This window comes from Natrix helvetica (assembly GCF_964273705.1).
Source record: "Natrix helvetica genome assembly, chromosome: 16".
Classification (NCBI taxonomy): Eukaryota; Metazoa; Chordata; class Lepidosauria; order Squamata; family Natricidae; genus Natrix; species Natrix helvetica.
Window position 1 is genome coordinate 9148695 of NC_138563.1, and position 21132 is coordinate 9169826.

At 49.3% G+C, this 21132-nt stretch overlaps 1 protein-coding gene across 1 annotated transcript; it reads right to left on the reverse strand.

Moving 5' to 3' along the window:
- Positions 1 to 288: 288 nt before the first annotated feature.
- On the reverse strand, positions 289 to 19610 carry LOC309399727 (inositol-trisphosphate 3-kinase B-like). The gene is made up of 8 exons (XM_081967800.1): positions 19507 to 19610; positions 16635 to 17110; positions 9322 to 9406; positions 7146 to 7359; positions 5121 to 5325; positions 4254 to 4355; positions 1850 to 1921; positions 289 to 1295 (listed from the first exon to the last, which is right to left on the reverse strand). Exons 2-8 carry the CDS (start codon positions 17007 to 17009, stop codon positions 1056 to 1058), a joined length of 1293 nt encoding a protein of 430 aa, XP_081823926.1. The 5' UTR covers positions 17010 to 17110; positions 19507 to 19610; the 3' UTR covers positions 289 to 1055.
- Positions 19611 to 21132: the final 1522 nt, after the last annotated feature.

Consider the following 21132-nt stretch of genomic DNA (forward strand, 5'->3'; position numbering starts at 1 on the left):
CTCCCAGAATGCCCCAGTCAGGCCTTCAACTCCCAGAATGCCCCAGCCGGGCCTTCATCTCCCAGAATGCCTCAGCCGGGCCTTCAACTCCCAGAATGCCTCAGCCGGGCCTTCAACTCCCAGAATGCCTCAGCCGGGCCTTCAACTCCCAGAATGCCTCAGCCCACATGTCAAAGTCCACAAGTCTTAATGTGTCCTAGTTTGTAAAACCCCTGGCTTAAATTAATTTCCTTTGATATTAAAAAGAGACACAAATACACAACACAAAAAAATGGAATTTCTTCCCAATAAAAACTGAAAAAGGCACCCCTGCCTGGGTTTTAATTCATCTCAACTCAACATGCCAAGAGGAGGCCGCGTCTCTGCAAAGCTACATGTTTCTGATGTGTGCAGGGTGTGTGTGCATGTGTGTGGTTGCACAGACTCTTCGGCCTGCGTTGGCTGGACAGACTGACTCATATAACGACCCTGCCGCTGCCTTCGGCAGAAGTCCAGCCTGCGCAGCCAGCTGCAAGAAAATGCAAAGTTGGGCCGACGGAGTAAACCATGGTTTGGTTCACCGCAAATAAACTCAGGCGATTCCGGTTAACGTTTGAGCTTCGATGCGACGATTCTTCCTTTGGTTTTGATTCTATTCGCCTCCTTGCTGTAGCTGCTTTACTTTCCAAAGGGGGTGTGTATGTCAGCCCTACTACGGAGGAGCCTGAGAATGGCCTCAGGGAGTGAGAGACCCCTTTCGAGAGCAATGGGGGGGGGGGGAAGGGAGGGAGCAGGAAAAGGAATTTGAAGGCTGGAGAGGAAACGCCGTTACATTCATTAGCCGCAAAGTCCTGGCGTTGTGTTTCTGGTGTGTTTGCAACCCACTGGAGGGCCATGGATTGCTTTTCTGCAAGGGGTCCCAGCTCCCTCTGCCGTTTGGCCAAGCAGCTTTTCCAGAAGGCTCCCAGCTGCCCCCTCCTCAAGCAGCACAGCTGCCTTGCCCAGGGATGTTGCCCGCTCGATGGCGCAGGGTCCTTTCCCGCCACTCTTGGCTGTGTCCCGGGGGGGGCACAGGCTCACGAGGGCCCCGGCACAGTCTCCTGACTCTGCTCAGCTCTAGTCAGACTCGCCCGGATGGTGTGGGTCAAGTGCTGCAGGCCGATCAGGTAGCCGTCCTCGTGGCTTCCGGGGGTCCAGGCCACGTCGTGGTGAAGGTGGGCGTGGGCTGGTGCTGGGAGAGTCTTGCCGAAGTCGATCATCCAGATGCTGGCATGGCCTTTCTGATCATGGAGGAAGAGCAGCGAGCTCCCAATCACCTGGGAAGGAGGGAGGAAGGAAAGGAGGGAGGCAGGCAGGCAGGAAAAGGGGGAGAGGGTGGGAAAGGAGGAAGAAGGGACGGAGGGAGATGGATGGATGGATGGAAGGGAGAGGGAAAGGGAAGATAGGTTGAAAGATGGAAGGGAGATTGGTGGGAGGGAGGGGGGAAGGAAGGAAAACATGAGGAAGAAAGGAAGGAAAAAGGGAGGAAGAAGGATGGGAGATAGATGGATGGGAGAGGTAGAGGTTGAAAGAAAGATGGGAGGTTGATGGGAAGAAGGGAAGGAAGGAAGTTGGAAAAAGGAAGGGAGATGGAAGGATTGGGAAAAAGAAGGGATGGAGGAAGGAAGATGGAAGGAAGGAGAGAAAGAGGGAAGGAAAGAAGGAAGGAGAGAGAGAGAGAAAGGGGAAAGGAAAGGAAAGAAGGTCAAATAAATAAATATTTTTCATAGTTTGGGTGGTGGGATGAGACAGTTTGATCTCACACCCCCTTTGAGAGCTGAGAAGCGCTTGGCTTTCCTCCTTTTGTGGGAGGGAGTCCCCAGCAAATCACCTCGTGGCTCTTGAAGAATTTGGACTCGTCCAGGGCTTGGCGCAAAGTCTCCAGGCGTGCCAAGTAAGTTTTCTGCAAATCAAGGAGAATATTAAAACAATTGGGGAGTTGGGGAGCAATGTCTTACCCCCCCCCCAATCCCCAAATAAACCTGTATCTTAGCACTTATAGACTGCTTTCCAGCCCTCTCTAAGCAGTTTACAGAGTCAGCCTATTTGCCCCAAACAATCCAGGTCCTAATTTTAATCCCTCGGAAGGATGGAAGGCTGAGTCACCTTGAGCCGGTCAGGATCGAACTGCTGGCAGTGGGCAGAGTTAGCCTGCAACACTGCATTCTAACCACTGCACCACTGCGTGCTTCAGTGTTTCTCAAGCTTGATCACTTTAAGATGGGTGGACTTCAACTCCCAGAATTCCCTAGCCAGCTTTGCTGGGAGTTGAAGTCCACTATGACTTAAATGTCAGGGTTCTGACGGATGCCCTAATTAACTCATGAGCCTCGAGCCAAGTTTCAAAAGAAATCCAGTTATTTATTTATTTAGGAGCAACATGTCAGCAACTATCTGAGTGAAGTCAACTCTGCCACATGTGATTTATGGCTCAACTATGCTGTAAAAAACACGTCTATCAGGCCGGCTCCCGTAATGTGAGATCCAACCGGGGATGAAATTCTGACAGGTTCTGGAGAACCAGTAGTGGAAATTTTGAGTAGTTCGGAGAACGGGCAAATGCCAACTCTGGCTGGTCCCAGAGTGGGGAGGGAATGGAGATTTTGCAGTATCCTTCCCCTGCCACGCCCCCCATCCTGCCCCATACATCCCTACGACCAATCCGCTCACACAGAGAGGGACTTCTCCGGGTGCCATCCGCTAAACAGTGTCGGGGGGCGACACCCAGGAGCAGAGCCTTCTCTGTGATGGGCCCAGCCCTGTGGAATGACCTCCCCCGTGACATCAGGATGACTTCCGATCTCCGCTCCTTCCGTGTACAGCTTAAGACCCACCTTTTTCAATTATCTGGCCTGGCTCAACCGTAGTTTTTTTTTCTTATTCCTCCTGACAGTCCTTTTAAATTTTAAATTGTGTTATTATTAAGGGGTATTTTAATGGCTGATTTTTAACATTCTTAATGTGATGTAATTGTTACCTCCTCCGTGCATGTATGTCTTTGTATATGTGTGGATTTGCTGTTTATGTGTTTGCATATATGTTTTTATGTTTTATATGTTTTATTGTACGCCGCCCCGAGTCCTTTTTGGAGAGGGAGCGGCTAATAAATTAAAAATTATTATTATTTATTAAATTATTAAGCCACGCCCACAGAACTGGTAGTAAAAAAAATTGAATTTCACCACTGGATCCAACTATGAGAAAGTTATGCGTGAATGTGCTCAACTGCTCCATCCGTTCTCCCCCTTCCTACCCATGGCAACTCGAGCGCGAATGCTTTACGCGTTGACATTAAGAAGGACTAGGGGGTCACATGACAGCTGTGTCCTAATATTTTAGGGGCTGCCACAAAGAAGAGGAGGGGGTCAACCTTATTTTCCAAAGCACCAGAAGGCAGGATAAGCAGCAGCGGATGGAAACTAACCAAGGAAAGAAGCAACTTGTGAGCATCCTAGAACCGTGGTCTCCAACCTTGGCAACTTTATGACGTGTGGACTTCAACTCCCAGAATTCCTCATGCCTGGCTGGAGAATTCTGGGAGTTAACATCCACACCTCTTAAAGCATTGAAGGTTGAAAAACACTGATCTACACCATTTTTCAACCCCAATCCAATGATGCAGGTAGTGCTTGGTTACAGGTAATCCTTAATCATGGCTGGCTGAGGGATTCTGGGAGTTGAAGCCCACAAGTCGTAAAGTTGCCAAGGATGGAGTCGCCTGTCCTAGACCAAGCCAAGTCCAAAACTGTCAGGGAATTCTTGGAAATCTGGAATTCAGCCATCACCAGGCACATAGAGAGGAACAACATTTGCACGCCATTAAAAAAACCATCAAAAAGCCCCAAAGGAAGCAAAACAGCCAGCAACAAAACACCCCCAGATAAGCAGAGATTAACACCAGACAAACAACCCTCACATCAAGGAATTATCAATTTAGACCAACAAGCTAACGCCCTAAACAAGGAGTAACCAAGGATACTCCCACCAACGCTTGTCTGTAAACAGAGAGTGAACATCACTTCCTTCCTACACTGATGACACCACCTAGACGGGTAATGAAACATCTGCAAGAAAACAACCAAACTCAGGGAGCATCTTGGACACTCCCCCCCCCCGCCACAAAAAATCAAATCCGCCCCACGACGTTTTAGCTCAGCCACTGATCCAAAGCGTGGCCCCACTTTTCAGCTAAGAATTCTGCTCCCTCCATCCACTTTCCTTGGCCAAGAGCTCACCAACACATCCACTCGGTTCTTCACGAATTGCAAGAAGACCTCCATAATTTGATCCCGGCTCCGCGTCTGTTTGAAATCCCGCTGCACGGTTCCCCCCTCGATCTGCAGAGAGAGAGAGAGAGAGAGAGAGAGAGAGAGAGAAAAGAGAGAGCAATAGCAACGGCACTTAAGACTTATATACCGCTTCGCAGTGCTTTTTCAGCCGTCTCTAAGCGAGTCACATTATTTCCCCCCAACAATCTGGGTCCTCATTTTACCGACTTTGGAAGGACGGAAGGCTGAGACAACCTTGAGCTGGTCAGGATTGAACTGTTGGCAGGAGGCAGAATCAGCCTACAATATTGCACACTAACTACTGCGAAGGAAGGAAGGAAGGAGGGAGAGGGAAGGAAGGAAGGAAGGAAGGAAGGGCAATAGCATTTATATATTGCTTCACAGTCCTTTACAGATCCCTCTAAGCTGTTTACAGAGTCAGCCTCTTGCCCCCAACAATCTGGCTCCTCATTTTACCGACTTTAGAAGGACAGAAGGCTGAATCAACTTTGAGCCGGTCAGGATCGAACTGCTGGCAAGGGGCAGCCTGCAATACTGCATTCTAACCACTGTGCCACCATGGCCCGCTCTTCTTTTCCACTTAGCAGTAGCCCATAGACTTACATCCCGCTTCATGGTGCTTTCCAGCCCTCTCTAAGCGGTATACAGAGTCAGCCTCTTACCCCCAACAATCTGGGTCCCCATTTTACCCACCTCGGAAGGACGGAAGGCTGAGTCAACCTTGAGCCGGTCAGAATCAAACTGCTGGCAGTGGGCAGAGTCAGCTTGCAATTCTGCATTCTGACCACACAGGGCATTTCTTTGGCCACTTACCGTAACCCCTTCGATCCGGAAGCCCAGAGAGCTGCTGGAGCTGGAATTTTCCCTCCACTGCATGTAACGGGGCTTGGTGACGGCCCCTTGGCTGTGCTCGTCTGGCGTGGGGGCCCAGGGGTCAATCTTCACCATCTTCTGGTAGAGGTCTCGCCGGGGGGCTGACCGGGGCTGACCCTTGCCCGCTTCGTCCTCCAGGTACGTTCTGGGCAACCGGGAGGAAAGGAAAACATTGGTGAGTTGGGACTGTCCCTCCCGTTCACTCAAGAATAAAGGTGGTCCTCGACTTACGACGACACGTGAGCCCCATTTGTTGTTAAGTGAAACACCGTTCGAGTTTTGCCCCGTTCTACGACCTTCCTTGCCCCAGTTCTCACTGCAGCGGGTAAAGTTAGTAACACGGTTGTTAAGGGAACCTGGCTACCCCACTGATTTTGTTTCTCAATCACGTGTGATCACGTATGACCTTGGGACACAGCAACATATGTCGTAAGTATGCCAAGCGTCTGAAGTTTGATCATGTGATCATGGGGATGCTGCAAAGGTCGTCAGGTTGAAAAACGGCCATAACTCACTTTTTTCATTGCCGTTTTAGCTTTGAACGGTCGCTAAATAAAAGGATAGAAGTGTTGTGGCCCACCGCAGCAGACTCGGACAAAGAGGAGGTTGGGGAGGAACTTGGGCCAGCTCTGGAGTCTGGGGAAGTCTCTGTGTTGGGCGTAGAGATAGAGCCAGGGCCGTCCGACATTCCTCAGCTGCCTTTAGAGGCGGAGATAAGTGGGGAGGAAGAACAGCTGGGGCCTGTTCCAGATGCGCATATGTGCAGAGCAGTTAGGAGAGGAGGACAACGGACAAGGAGCCAGCTTGGGTAGCAAGGCACAAGTGGATGCTGAATGGCCCCTCCCTGGCTGGGGAATAAACAGAAGGAAAGGAGAGTGGTGGTCGTAGGAGACAACAGTTCATATTTCTGAAGATTTTGCTCATTGTGTTTTGTGCATCAAAGACTGCTCGCCAGAACTTAATTTGCAGCCTTTCGGCTGGGAGCTCAGGACCTGGTAATTATCGCAAGGAACTGATAAGGTCTGTCCTGCAGTTAACTCCTTAAAAGACTACTTTATGGTGGATGAATGCAATTAATTCACAAGAGGTAAATAAAGAGGGGTTAAAAGTGCCAAAAAGGGAGCACGCACACTCATCCAGGCCGCAACCTGGAAGAGGACTTGACCAGGGGGCATGGGTGCACCGGAAAATGAACTTCCAGTTTCCAGTGCGTGCAGGACGGCCGGGGCGCATGCTCACGCTGGGAAACGGAAGACCAGCTCTTCCAGCTTCTGGCACAACCGCACGCACAAAGGCCAGCCGATCGTCGCAGGCGCACCAGAAACCCGGAAAAGAAACAGGTGCCGCCCCATGTGCCAGGTGGCATGGCTCCACGTGACACCTTGGGCATGTGTGCCATAGGTTCACCATCATGGCTATAGTCCTTGATTTACAGCCATTCGTTTAGTGACCATTCCAAGTTACGCCGCTGAAAAAAATGATTTAAGTTATGACCGATTCAGATTTATGACAGTTGCAGTGTCCCGGAGTCCACGTCATCCTCTCCTTTTGACCGTCAAAGTCATCTGGGAAGCCAGATTCACTTAACCACCATGTAACTCACTCAACAGCGGTGGTGATTCACTTAACGACTGTGGCAAGGAAGGTGGTAAAAATGGGGCGAAACTCGCTTCACAACTGTGACACTCAGCAACAGATAGTTTGGGCTCGATTATGGTCGTAAGTCGAGGACGAATCTCCCTCCATCTCTTTCTACGGCCAGATAGGCTAGGAAGTCAGTTGTTTTTTTCTCCGTCCATTGTGCAGCTGAGGGATTCCCGCTCTCTTATCCAATCATTCTCCAGAGATCCTTTCTTATTGCAAGATCGTTTGGATCCAGGAAGATTTGGAAGAGGAAGATTTGTCATTGAAAGATGGCCCTGAGCCAAGTCTCCCCGCCAGCCCTGCGAGGAAGGCCGCTCTGACCTGGTGCCAATTTTGCAGTCCATGATGCTGGGATGCTGGAGTCCGCGGAGAAGGTCGTCCATCTGGATGTAGCGTTCGCCGCCCACCTCCGCCACCCCGTGATAGGTGGGCACAAAAGGGCGCAGGACGTCCAACATCAGCTCGGACAAACAGGCCTCCTCCACGGCGCTGAACTTCTTCAGGATCTGCCCCCCTTCGCTGGGCTTGAAGTTGCCTGGAAGGGGAACGGAGGGGAACATCTGGAGGTCAGCAGCCACATCGGTCTCCTCTGCCAAGGCTGGCTGGGGGATTCTGGGAGTTGAAGTCCTCCCATCTTAAAGCATGCTGGTGGGGAATTCTGGGAGTTTAGAGCATGCTAGCTAGGGAATTCTGGGAGTTGAAGTCCTCCCATCTTAAAGCATGCTGGCTGGGGGATTCTGGGAGTTGAAGTCCACCCATCTTAAAGCATGCTGGCTGGGGGATTCTGGGAGTTGAAGTCCACCCATCTTAAAGCCTGCTGGCTGGGGGATTCTGGGAGTTGAAGTCCACCCATCTTAAAGCATGCTGGCTGGGGAATTCTGGGAGTTGAAATCTACCCATCTTAAAGCATGCTGGCTGGGGGATTCTGGAAGTATAAGTCCACCCGTCTTTAAGCATGCTGGCTGGGGGATTCTGGGAGTTGAAGTCCACCCATCTTAAAGCCTGCTGGCTGGGGAATTCTGGGAGTTGAAATCCACCCATCTTAAAGCATGCTGGCTGGGGGATTCTGGGAGTTGAAGTCCTCCCATCTTAAAGCATGCTGGCTGGGGGATTCTGGGAGTTGAAGTCCCCCCCTCTTAAAGCATGCTGGCTGGGGGATTCTGGGAGCTGATGTCCACCCATCTTAAAGCATGCTGGCTGGGGAATTCTGGGAGCTGAAGTCCACCCATTTTAAAGCATGCTGGCTGGGGGATTCTGGGAGTTGAAGTCTACCCCTCTTAAAGCATGCTGGCTGGGGGATTCTGAGAGCTGAAGTCCACCCCTCTTAAAGCAGGCTGGCTGGGGAATTCTGGGAGCTGAAGTCCACCCATCTTAAAGCATGCTGGCTGGGGAATTCTGGCAGCTGAAGTCCACCCCTCTTACAGCAGGCTGGCTGGGGAATTCTGGGAGCTGAAGTCCACCCATCTTAAAGCATGCTGGCTGGGGGATTCTGGAAGTATAAGTCCACCCGTCTTAAAGCATGCTGGCTGGGGGATTCTGGGAGTTGAAGTCCACCCATCTTAAAGCATGCTGGCTGGGGGATTCTGGGAGTTGAAGTCCACCCATCTTAAAGCATGCTGGCTGGGGGATTCTGGGAGTTGAAGTCCACCCATCTTAAAGCATGCTGGCTGGGGGATTCTGGGAGCTGATGTCCACCCATCTTAAAGCATGCTGGCTGGGGAATTCTGGGAGTTGATGTCCACCCATCTTAAAGCTTGCTGGCTGGGGAATTCTGGGAGCTGAAGTCCACCCATCCTAAAGCAGGCTGGCTGGGGAATTCTGGGAGCTGAAGTCCACCCATCTTAAAGCATGCTGGCTGGGGGATTCTGGGAGTTGAAGTCCACCCCTCTTAAAGCATGCTGGCTGGGGGATTCTGGGAGCTGAAGTCCACCCCTCTTAAAGCAGGCTGCCTGGGGAATTCTGGGAGCTGAAGTCCACCCATCTTAAAGCATGCTGGCTGGGGAATTCTGGGAGTTAAAGTCCACCCCTCTTAAAGCATGCTGGCTGGGGGATTCTGGGAGCTGAAGTCCACCCCTCTTAAAGCATGCTGGCTGGGGGATTCTGGGAGGTGAAGTCCACCCATCTTAAAGCATGCTGGCTGGGGGATTCTGGGAGCTGAAGTCCTCCCATCTTAAAGCATGCTGGCTGGGGGATTCTGGGAGTTGAAGTCCACCCTTCTTAAAGCATGCTGGCTGGGGGATTCTGGGAGCTGAAGTCCACCCATCTTAAAGCATGCTGGCTGGGGGATTCTGGGAGCTGAAGTCCACCCATCTTAAAGCATGCTGGCTGGGGGATTCTGGGAGCTGAAGTCCTCCCATCTTAAAGCATGCTGGCTGGGGAATTCTGGGACTTGTATTCTACCCCTCTTAAAGTTGCCCAAGTGGATTTGGCCTTGGCTCCTGATCCCCCTCCCCACACCATCCCCTGGGCACCCCAGACATCATTGTGCAATTCATACCTTCGTGTCCGGCCAGCTGCACCCAGGAGCTGCGTCGTCGCAAAGACCAGTGGACCATGGTGAAAAAGGTCTTCCAGGATCTTGTCTAGAGGAAAAGCCAGAAATGGGTGGTTGAAAAAGTGAAAACTGACCAAGGAGAGACTCAACCTGAAGAACCTCCAACCCATGGAGCAGAGGTTGCCTTCGGAGGTTGTGGGAGCTTCATCCCTGGAGGCTTTCAAGGGGAGACTGGACTGCCATCTCTCAGAAATGGGGTACGGTCTCCTGCTTGAGCGGGGGGGGGGGGGGTTGGACTAGATGACCTCCAAGGTCCCTTCCAGCTCTTATTCTGATTGTTCATTGATTGGTAACTGCTGCCAACAGTCATAAGTGCAGGCCGGCTGCCCAAAATGCAATCAAGTAATTGTGTCGGTGGGCGTTAATGGGGCTATCAGAACTTCAAACTGCGATGTAAGGTCTGGGGAGGTCTGTCATAATTCTGAACGATTGCTGAGTGACCTGTCGAAAGTTGAGGACTAGAATGCTGACCAGACACCCTAATCCCAATAGCAGCAACATGGAACCTTCCTCACCTCCAAGTGCTCAAGTGATTAAGGCAGGGGTGTCCAAACTTGGGAACTTTAAGACTTGTGGACTTCAACTCCCAGAATCCCCAGCCAGCACTGGCTGGGGAATTCTGGGAGTTGAAGTCCACAAGTCTTAAGTTCCCAAGTTTGGACACCCCTGTATTAAGGCACCAGATTACAAAGCAGGAGACTGGGAGTTCTAGTCCTGCCTTAGACATGAAAGCAAGCTGGGTGACTGGGCCAATCACCAGGAGGCAGGGAGTTCTAGTCCCCACTTTAGGCATGAAAACCAGCTAGGTGACTTTGGGCCAATCACGAGGAGGCAGGGAGTTCTAGTCCTAGGTATGAAAAACTGGCTGGGTGACTGGGATGGCATAAGGCCTCCTGCCTTGGGTAGGGGGTTGGACTAGAAGACCTCCAAGGTCCCTTCCAACCTTATGATTCTCTGATCCTAAGAAGCCCAGTTCCTCTCTCCCCCTCTCTCTCAGCCCTTCCCTCCTCGAAGGGTTGCTGTGATGGGGGGGAAATAGGAGGAAGAGGGGGCCTTGGATATGTTCTCCCCCTTGACTTATTTGCCAAAATAACAAATAACACATAAGTAAGGAAATAAACCGAGAGACAAAAAAGCTACGGTCTTAAACTCAAAGAAAACAAAGAGCCGCTTGTGCAAAGGAGGACGTGCCTAAATATTTGCCACCTGGGCTATGCATTACAGTTGGATGCGCAAAGCATGTGCAAAAACAGCCCAGGGATCATTGTCAACACAACGCTGGGCGCAACTGCCAGGCTTCCCCAACGGAGGAGGAAGCCGCAACCGACGAGCGTCACCCCCAGCAGGAAATCTCAGCCCGGCTTGACCTCCTCCTCCTCCTCCTCCTCCTCCTCCTTGCACAGCTGAGCTGGGAGGGCCAGCCACCCTTCAGCAGCTCCGTCACGCTAGCAAGGCGCGACAAAAGCCACCCAAAAAACCAGCAGCCGGCGCAGCCACGCCTAGGCAACCACAAGCTCACGGAACTCCCCCCGCGGTTTGTGCAAAGGTTCGGCTGCATGCTTGCACCCAGGGCTGTCCTGAATCCGGAGTGAGGCGTGGGACTTGTCACGTGGTCCAGGCGCCACGGGGATTGCTCTCTTGGCTCGCTCTGTTGTGGCAACGTGGCACCTTGGCATCCCAGTTTTGGAAAAAGTGCAGAGAAGAGCAACAAAGCCGATTAGGGGACTGGAGGCTAAAACATACAAAGAACGGTTGCAGGAATTGGGTATGTCTAGTTTAATGAAAAGAAGGACCAGGGGAGACAGGATAGAAGTCTTCCAATATCTCAGGGGTTGCCACAAAGAAGAGGGAGTCAAGCTATTCTCCAAGGCACCTGAGGGTAGAACAAGAAGCAACGGGTAGAAACTAATCAAGGAGAGAAGCAACTTAGAACTGAGGAGAAACTTCCTGACAGTGAGAACAATTAATCGGTGGAACAGAAGTTGCCTCCAGAAGTTGTGAATGCCCCAACACTGGAAGTCTTTAAGAAGATGTTGGATAGCTATTTGTCTGAAACGGCATAGGGTCTCCTGCTTGGGCAGGAGGTTGGACTAGATGACCTCCAAGGTCCCTTCCAGCTCTAGTCTGGTTGTCAGTTGATTGAACTGTGGGATGCTGCAAACAGTCGTAAGTGCCATCTGCCAGAAATGGCCTGGGGTGTCCTGCTTGAGCAGGGGGTTGGACTAGATGACCTCCAAGGTCCCTTCCAGTGCTGTTATTCTATCCTATCCTATAACCAGTGGAACGGCTTCCCTCCAGAAGTTGTGGGTGCTCCATCACTGGAGGTTTTTAAGAAAAGACTGGGCAGCTACCTCTCTGGAATGTTATACGGTCTCCTGCTTGAGCAGGGGGTTGGACTAGAGGACCTCCAAGGGTCCCTTCCAGCTCTATTCCGAGCTGGCTTGGCTATGCATCTTCTGGGAACTGCAAAACACCGGGTGTTAATGCATCCTCCCACCCAGAACCAACCAAGCGGCGTTCTGAGTGATGTAACCCCCCCACCCCCCAGCCTCATGGGCCAAGTGTCAAAATCTTAAAACTTGTCTGGTTCTATATACTCTAAATCAGGGGTGTCCAAACTTGGGAACTTTAAGACTTGTGGACTTCAAATCCAAGAATTCCCCAGCCAGCATAGCATAGCTGGCTGGGGAATTCTGGGAGTTGAAGTCCACAAGTCTTAAAGTTCCCAAGTTTGGACACCCCTGCTCTAAATGATGAGTTATCAAACAGGGCAGTGATGAAAGCACTTTATTGACTTCACAGTTTTCTTCACCGTCATCTTAAAACCGGCCATCGGGAGGTTATTCGAATGTTTCACACCCTCCGGCCCGTAATAACACAGCGCTTAGTAAAATAAACAAAACTTTTGCTATCAAAATGCCTTTGTGTAACTGTGTAGTCGTTATTTCACAACGAAACCCAAGCGTTGTGTAACCCCCGTTTCCGAACAAGGAATGTTATTAAAAGCCAGAGCTTTGCAGTAGAAGGCTGACAGGTCTTAAAAAGGCAAGAAACTTGTTTTTTGAAAAAGGAAAAAAAAAACACCACAAAGCTTTTCTTTAAAAAAAAAAAAAGGGGGGGGGAGGTTTGAGAAGATTCTGCCTTTTACTAAAATTAGTAGTGAAGGTTAGTCAGGAAAGAGACTTCTCAACTTCTGATGCTCAGATTTTTTTTTTAAAATGCAACGGGAGGTTTAATCATTTAATTTGGACACTTGAATGTTTGATGCAGAGGGCAAAAGATGGTTTCCCCCCATTAATACAAGTAGTCCTCAACTTAAAATTATTTGCTTCGTGAGCGAAGCTACAACCCATCTCACAAAATGAAATTCAAGGTAGAGAAAAGTAAAGTCAAGAAAAACCCAAAGAACAGATATAGACTGGCTTAATAACCAGGCTTAATAGCAGTGACTGGGAGAGGCATCTTGGGAGTCTTAGTGGACAACCAGCTAAATAGGAGCCAGCAGCCAAAAAAGCCAACGCAATCCTAAACTGCATTAACAGAAGGTTACAATCAAGATCAAGGGAGGTACTAATACCACTCTATAAAGCCTTAGTAAGGCCACCCCTGGAGTCCTGGATCCAGTTTTGGTCCCCACACTATGAAAAAGATGTGGAGACTCTGGAAAGAGTGCAGAGAAGAGCAACCAGGATGATGAGGGGACTGGCGGCTCAAACAGACGATGGACGGTTGCAGGAACTGGGCCTGGCTGGTCTAGGGAAGAGAAGGACCAGGGGAGACAGGAGAGCATCTTCCAGTATTTGAGGGGCTGCCCCAGAGAGGAGGAAGGGGGTCAAGCTATTCTCCAAAGCACCCGAAGGCCAGACGAGGAATAATGGATGGAAACTGATCAAGGAGAGATTCAACCTGGAAATAAGGAGGAATTTCCTGACAGGGAGAACAATCAACCCATGGGACAGAAGTTGCCTTCAGAAGTTGTGGGAGCTTCATCCCTGGAGGCTTTCAAGAAGACACTGGGCTGCCCATGTATCAGAAATTGTGTAGGGTGTCCTGCTTGGGTGGGTGGGGGTTGGACTAGATGACCTCCAAGGTCCCTTCCAGCTGTCATTCTGTTATTATTCTGTTATTCATAAGTTGTGGGAGCTTCATCCCTGGAAGCTTTCAAGAAGAGACTGGATTGCCCTCTGTCAGAAAGGGTGGAGGGTCTCCGGCTGGGGGGTTTGGACTAGATGACCTCCAAGGTCCCTTCCAACTCTGTTCATCTGTAACCACACTGAAGAAAGTGATTTATGACGGTTTCTCACAACCACTGCAATGCCCCTACGATGACGTGATCCAAATTCAAAGGCTTGGCAACTGGCATGTACTTAGGACTGTTGCAGCGTCCCGGGGTCACGTGTGATCCCCTTTTGAGTCCTTCTGGCAAGCAAACCCAAGCCAAGGGGGAAGCCGGATTCGCTTAACAACCTCGTTACTAACTTAACAACCGCTGTGATTCACTTAACAATGGTGGCAAGAAAGGTCATAAAACGGGGCGAAACTCCCTGAGCAACTCTCTTGCTCAGCAATTGTATGACCAATTGTGGTCATACATCAAGGACTCCCCATGTATGCAGAAGGTTACAGGCAGTCCTCGACTTATAACGGTTCATTTAGTGACCGTTACAACGTTTGAGCGACAAACTTTGCAGCCCTCGCCATGGTCCTGTGATCGAAATTCAGATGCTTTTATTTAATTTGGGGTTATTTATTCGGATTTGGGGAGCAATGAGCACCTTGAAGATGGGTGGACTTCAACTCCCGGAATTACTCAGACGCTTGGCAACTGCTTCGTACTTATGACCACTGCAGCGTCCTAAGTGATCCCCTTTCTGTGACCTTCTGACAAGCAAAGTAAGTGGGGGAAAGCCAGATTTCTTTAACAACCAGATTGCTAACTCCTCCACGGGAATGATTCGCTGAACAACAGCAGCGAGAAAAGTTGTAAAATGGGCCAAAACTCACTTAACAACTGTTTCACTGAACAACAGAAAATTTGGTCTCAATTGTGGTCATAAGTTGATGATTACCTGTATATCACCATCTTTTAATGACCCCATAGTCCCTTGCATCGGGGTGGAGCCTGGGCAGCTGAATAAAGCTAGCACAATGTTTTATTGGCCGGATGCCCTTCCGTGTTGCTGATGCGGAGGTTTGTTTCAGCCGATGTATTCTCATTGTTCCCAGAGGCAGAAATAGCGCTGCTATTTTTGCAAACAAATAGCTTTGAAATCCCAGCATTTCACTTCCTTCCTATTTTAACTTGCCACGCGTGAAAGTTGTGCTTCCCCCCCAAAAAAAAGTTTCCTACGCAAACTAAAAACTGACCGGAAAGTTTTTATTTAAATCTTTGTTGTGTGCAGAAAAACAACTTTGATCTAATTTGGGGTGGTTTTAATCCAGATTTTGGGGAACAATGCATGGGTTTAAAGAAAGCCAGGGTTGAATTTTTGAAAAGGAAGAATTTAATCTAAGTTTCCCCTATCTAAACCAATGTTTCTCAAGCCTTAAAGATGGGTGGACTTCAACTCCCAGAATTCCTCAGTCAGGGAATAGCTGGGGCATTCAGGGAGGGTGTGCGCATAATTGCATTGTTGCGCAGGCTATCACGCATGCACAAGCGTGCTTTCGGAACGCAAAGACAATAAGGTTGGCCATCCCTGTGTTATATGGAGATATCCCCATCCTGTTTTCTAACATTATTATCTAACGTAAGCCTATTTTTATTTTAGTTTTACGTTTGGCTAACTTCAAGCAAGAGCGTTCAACCTTACAATGCAAATAGCCAAAACAAACAAACTTGGATGAAACCTTCATATGATGCATTGGCCAGATTTCAAAATGCCTTCTTTGCAGATTTAGCCCAGTTTCCCTTGACTTCCCTGCTTCGGGAGGGGAAACAGCAAAAGTGCATAGATTAATCTGTAGCTTGATCTGCGTCAATAAATCACTTACATGTATCCTCAATTTATGACCGTTTGTTTAGCGACCATTCGAAGTCACAACGACACTGAAAAAACAGACTTTCTGTGCCCTAAGTGTGACCGATTTTCACACTTATGGCACATCAAAATTCAGACTCTTGGCAACTGACTCATATTTATGACGGTCGCAGTCATCCCTGGGGTCATGTGATCCCTCTTTGGCGACCTTCTGACCAGCACAGTCAAGGGGGAAAACCAGATTCACTTAACAACAGTTTGACTCCTTGAGCAACTGCGGTGACTCACTTAACAACGGTGGCAAACAACCGCTGAAAAACTATCACCTTTTCCCCACTTTCTGACAAGCAATGGGAAAAACCAGATTCACTTAACAACCAGGTTACTGATCGAACAATTTCAGTGGTTCACTTAACAACGGTGGCGAACAAGGTCGTAAAACGATCCCCTTCTCCGAGCTTCTGACAAGCAAAGTCAACTGGGGAAACCAGATTCGCTTAACAACTGTGTGATTCATTTAACAACCGCACCGATTCACAGAGCTGGCTGGAGAATTCTGGGAGTTGAAGTCCACAGATCTTAAAAGTTGCCAAAGTTGGATTTGTTCTGAGCGAGGCTTCCCGAGAGCCTGAAGCAAACTCCTCGTTGTCCCGACAAAAACCCCTTTTATTCATTTCCTATGAATTCTGCTCCCTCACAGCCAGCAAAGTCTTTCAAGGGAGGATTTATAGTCACAGACCTTATCTGGCTTGGAGAGCTGCCAGGTGACATCTGCAGAACTTGGCAAGGAGCCTCGGAGAGTCACGAACCAATGAAGCGAACTAATGGCCTCCTGCAAACTCCACTCCCTTTTCGCTCCTCTTTTATTTCCTTTGGGAGGGGCCATTCACTGTCCACTTGTGGCCTTCCTCCCAAGTCAACCCCTGTTCTTTAGCTGTTCCCTTGGTCTGGCAACTCTGCGCATGGACACACTGGGAACAGGCTCCAGCTGTTCTTCTGCCTCAGTGATGTCTGACTCTGAAGGCAGCTGATAACCATCAGACGGTCCTGGCCCCCTTTCTGCCTCCGACACAGAGCCTTCCCCAGACTCCAGGAATGGCCCATCTTCCTCCCCAACCCTCCTCACTATCCAAATCTGATGCCAGCTCTCCTGGCCACTGGCAGAGCACAACAGGATCCCCCTGCTTTTAAAGAAAGACACCCTCACACGCCAGCTCTGGCCCTACACACACACACACACACACACACACACACACACACACACCTCTGTCTCACCTTCCTCAGCACCCGTTTCTTCACCGTGACTGTCCTTCCTTCGACGTCGCTAAAGACATCATCTGACTCCTGGGACGAGCTGGCCAGTGACGAGCAGGTGGAGGAGCCTGAGATGGACCGGTCGAAAAGCAGCCCGGGGGCTTGGCTTATGCGGGAAGGAGATGGAATGGGGGGCACCCCAGAGGTCATCTGGCCCAGAGGGCAGGGCGGGGACTCCTGGCATGTCTGCAAGCCGTTGCTGGAAAAGGCCCCACGGGACAGCTCAGCCCCTCCCTCCGTGGCCCTGGCTGGGTCGGACAGGGGCTCGGCCGGCTCCCACCTCTCGGGCTCCATGGGCTGAACGAGAGATCCCGAGGAGGCTGGGATCCATGCCATGAGGACTCCGAAGGACGGACCACCAGATCTCCGGCCTGAGTTCTTGTGCAACTGCAATGGCCCTCGATGCTCCTGGTTCAAATCTCACAAAGGTTGGTTGTCTACAGAGGGAAACCCAAAGAGAGCACAAAAGCATCAGCATATTTAACAGACTAATGGAATGAGCTGGAGGGGACCTTGGAGGTCTTCTAGTCCAACCCCCTGCTGAAGTAGGAGTCCCTAGACCATTTCAATCAATCAGTCAATCAATCAGTCAATCAATCAGTCAATCAATCAGTCAGTCAGTCAATCAAACAGAATAGAGCTGGAAGGGAGCCTGGAGGTCATCTAATCCAACCTCGTACTCAAGCAGGAGACCCTACATCATTTCAATCATAATAGAGCTGGAAGGGACCTTGGAGGTCTTCTAGTCCAACCCCCTGCTCAAGCAGGAGACCCTAGACCTATTCAATCAATCAGTCAGTCAGTCAATCAGTCAGTCAGTCAATCAATCAATCAATCAGTCAGTCAGTCAACCAATCAATCAGTCAGTCAAGCAAACAGAATAGATCTGGAAGGGTGCTTGGAGGTCTTCTAGTCCAACCTCCTACTCAAGCAGGAGACCTAGACTTATTCAATCAATCAGTCAATCAATCAATCAGTCAGTCAGTTAGTCAATCAAACAGAATAGAGCTAGAAGGGACCTTGGAGGTCTTCTAGTCCAACCCATTGCTCAACAAGGAGACCCTAGAGTCTGGGGAGGGCGAAAAATGGGCCCAAAGGGCCCTCTGGAAGCCAGAAATGGATCATTTCCGAACTTCCAGTTGACCCCGTTGGACCCGTTTTTTGCCCTCCCCAGGCTCCGGAGGCTTTCTTGAAACCTGAGGAGGGCGAAAACAGCCTCTCCCAGCACTCCGGAAGGCCAAATATCAGCTGGCCAGCATGCGCTTGCATGCTGGAGCTGACAGCTCGCGTGCCAGCAGATATGGCTCCTATAGTGTGCCATAGGTTCCCCATCCTGATTTTGGGGTCCCCTGCTTGGCTGGGGGGTTGGACTAGATGACCTACGAAGTCCCTTCCATCTCTGTTATTCCGTTATTATTCTGTTATTCAGAGGTTATGGGAGCTTCATCCCTGGAAGCTTTCAAGAAGAGACTGGACATTTCTGTCAGAAATGATGTAGACCCTCAAGCAGGGTCTCCTGCTTGGGTGGGGGAGGTTGGACTAGATGACCTACAAGGTCCCTTCCAACTCTGTTAATCTGTTAAACTCTTTCTCTAAAATTGCTTTTAAACTCATCAAAACAAGCCAAGAAACATCTTTTTTTCCCTCCAAAGCTTCTTTTTATCTGATCCATCTATGGTCCTGGAATTTAAGGAACTTGAAAAATGTTGCGTTTTAAGATTGCTGGAAGAAAGACGAAGCAAAAAATAAAAATAAAAACCCAGAAGTCTTAAGTGGCAGATTTTTCCTCCCCTGGACAAAATCTGCAGAGAAAGCTCTGCAATTTTGCAATTTGCGAAAAACAGAAAAAAACAGAATTCAAGAAAAGCCTCTTCCTAAACCGTGTGGTTAGTTTGCAAAAGGTACTGCCAGACTCCAGATTCCCTCCCTCCCCCAGTGGTATTTATTTAAAAACTTTGCTTCCTGTCCCGGCTCTGCCAGGAATGTAATTAATTGAGGAATGATTAATCAAACAATGGCAACAAGAATGCCACCGAAGCCTTCGGCTCCAATGACCTGAAAGAGCTTGAAAATGCAAAAAAATAAAATAAAAAATAAAAACCGGTTTAAAGGAAGCCAGGATTGCTCGAGCAAAGGGGGCTGGACTACATGCCCTCCAAGGTCCCTTCCAACTCTGTTATTCTGTAAGGGCCTCCTGCTTGAGCAAAAGGGCTGGACTAGAAGACCGCCAAGGTCCCTTCCAACTCTATTCTGATTGATTGATTGATTGAAATAGTACAGTGTCTCCTGCTTGAGCAGAGGATTGGATTCGAAGACCTCCAAGGTCCCTTCCAGCTCTATTCTGATTAATTGATTGAAATGGTGTAGGGTCTCCTGCTTGAGCAAGTGGGCTGGACTAGAAGACCTCCAAGGTCCCTTCAACCTCTGTTATTCTGTAAGGGTCTCCTGCTTTATCAGGTTTGGCATCCAACCGTAATATAACGAGGGGGGATGCACTCTGCCCATGCCCAGAGGAACGCTCTTCTTGGCCACCAGCACAGAGATTCCTTTCCTTTGGAAAGCTGCATCCCAAACTGGGATGGGTGTGTGGGAGGAGACCCCTCCCCTGCTTTCCGACCTTCCCCCCTTACTATCAAGTTTGTGGGCGACCCGCATCTGGGTCCAGGTGCGTCTTCCTCGACGCGTGTCTTGCTTCTTCGCGTGCAAAGAGCCGTTGCATGTGAAAGACCCCCTCCCCAGTCTATTTCAGCACCCCCTCCCCGCAAAAAGAGCCCCCCCCAACCCTTGTTTCCCCTTCCCCCTCACCCCCCCTCACCCCTCCTCAATTCCTCACCTGCAAAAGACGTCGCTACGGAGGAGTCCTCCCGTCCCCGCGTCTCCGGCTTGCAAGAGCACGTCAGAAAGGCGGGGAGAAAACCCGTGGAGAGAGAAAGGGAGGGGAGGGGGGCGACGGCGTCGGAGGAAGGAGGACCCGCTAGGAAAGGCTGGTCTCTGCCTGCCCTCTGCTGGCCGACGGCGGCACAGCAGCCCTTCTCCGCCAACCCAGACTAGAAGCTGAGGAAGCCTCTCAGATGGAGAAGTGAAACGTCTTCCAAGAAAAAGAAACCCCGGATGGCGTGAAAATGGAGCAATGAAATATGGAATAATAATATTATTTTATTGAATAATATTATTTCTCTCAAAAACACTCATGTATATTACACAAGTTTGATTAATGCAACAATCATCATTATTACTATTGAAGGAGTATATGAATCCATATTGGCTATTTGGTTTTATTAGGAATTGCTTATGTTACTATATAATTGTTACTGATTTAACCCATATTTGCTGTTTGCTTCTGATATGATGTACTTCTAGAAATCATTTATTAAGAATTAAGCTTTGTTATGGGCTTCTGCTTATATTATTGTAGACCAGGGGTGTCCAAACTTGAGAACTTTAAGACTTGTGGACTTCAATTCCCAGAATTCTGGGAATTGAAGTCCACAAGTCTTAAAGTTCTCAAGTTTGGACACCCCTGTTGTAGACTGTCAGAAATTAGTTGTTTTCCAGCCTACCAAATTGTAACTTCAACATTGGATGGCCTTACTGCAAATGTTCTCTCCCTGCTGCCTCTCACTTCTATTCTTGGCTTCAAAGCTAGGCACGTTCTTGAAAGCTAAAAGAAGAAATTGTTACATGGAAATATCAAGCCCCATAGATAAGGAACCAAACTAAGGAGTTTTCCTGGCTCATAAATCCTTAAAAGGTTCTGCCGAAAAACAACTTGGCAAAGGAGGGGCTGCCACCCCCTCACACAAGGCTATAGGAATATTCCATAGGTAGACAGAGACAGGAGCTTGAACAAAAGGACGTTTTAAAGATCAACGAATCTTTGTCTCTGATTGGATAAATGTTGTTTCTGTCGGCGTAAAATGCATGTAATCCTCTGAGCCCCTCTTGCAGGGGGTGGCTATTCCTTCCATGCATTTGTTTGTATGTCCTGGATATAGTTTGGACACCCGGCTTTTGCTACGGCCATCAATGAAAGCTGATATTTTTTGCAAGCCTCGCCTGGAGTCTCCACTCTCTTGGGCATTTCAGTGGCTCCGGGAAACGCCTGGATTTCCCACTATGATTGCTGTTTGAATCAAAATAAATGATACCAGAGGCTGCACTATTCATGTATTGATATTGACTTTTTTTAACTTTTTAAAAAAGGAAAAAAAAACCAAGAAAATCCAGTTGCCACTTGGAAGAAAACAAAAAGACTTAAAAAAGCATTTTTGGAAGTGAGACGCTCCCTTAGACAATCCAGATTGGGTTTTGAGCCTCAGATCTGGGTTTTCCTATCCCATCTGGGATTGCAGGCGGTTGATTTCAAGAGCCACATTTTTTTCTATCCGTGGCAAGTGTGAAATAAGTAAAAATAAAGGGGTATAAAATGGATTTCTTGTGCTTTTGGGGTTTTTCCCCA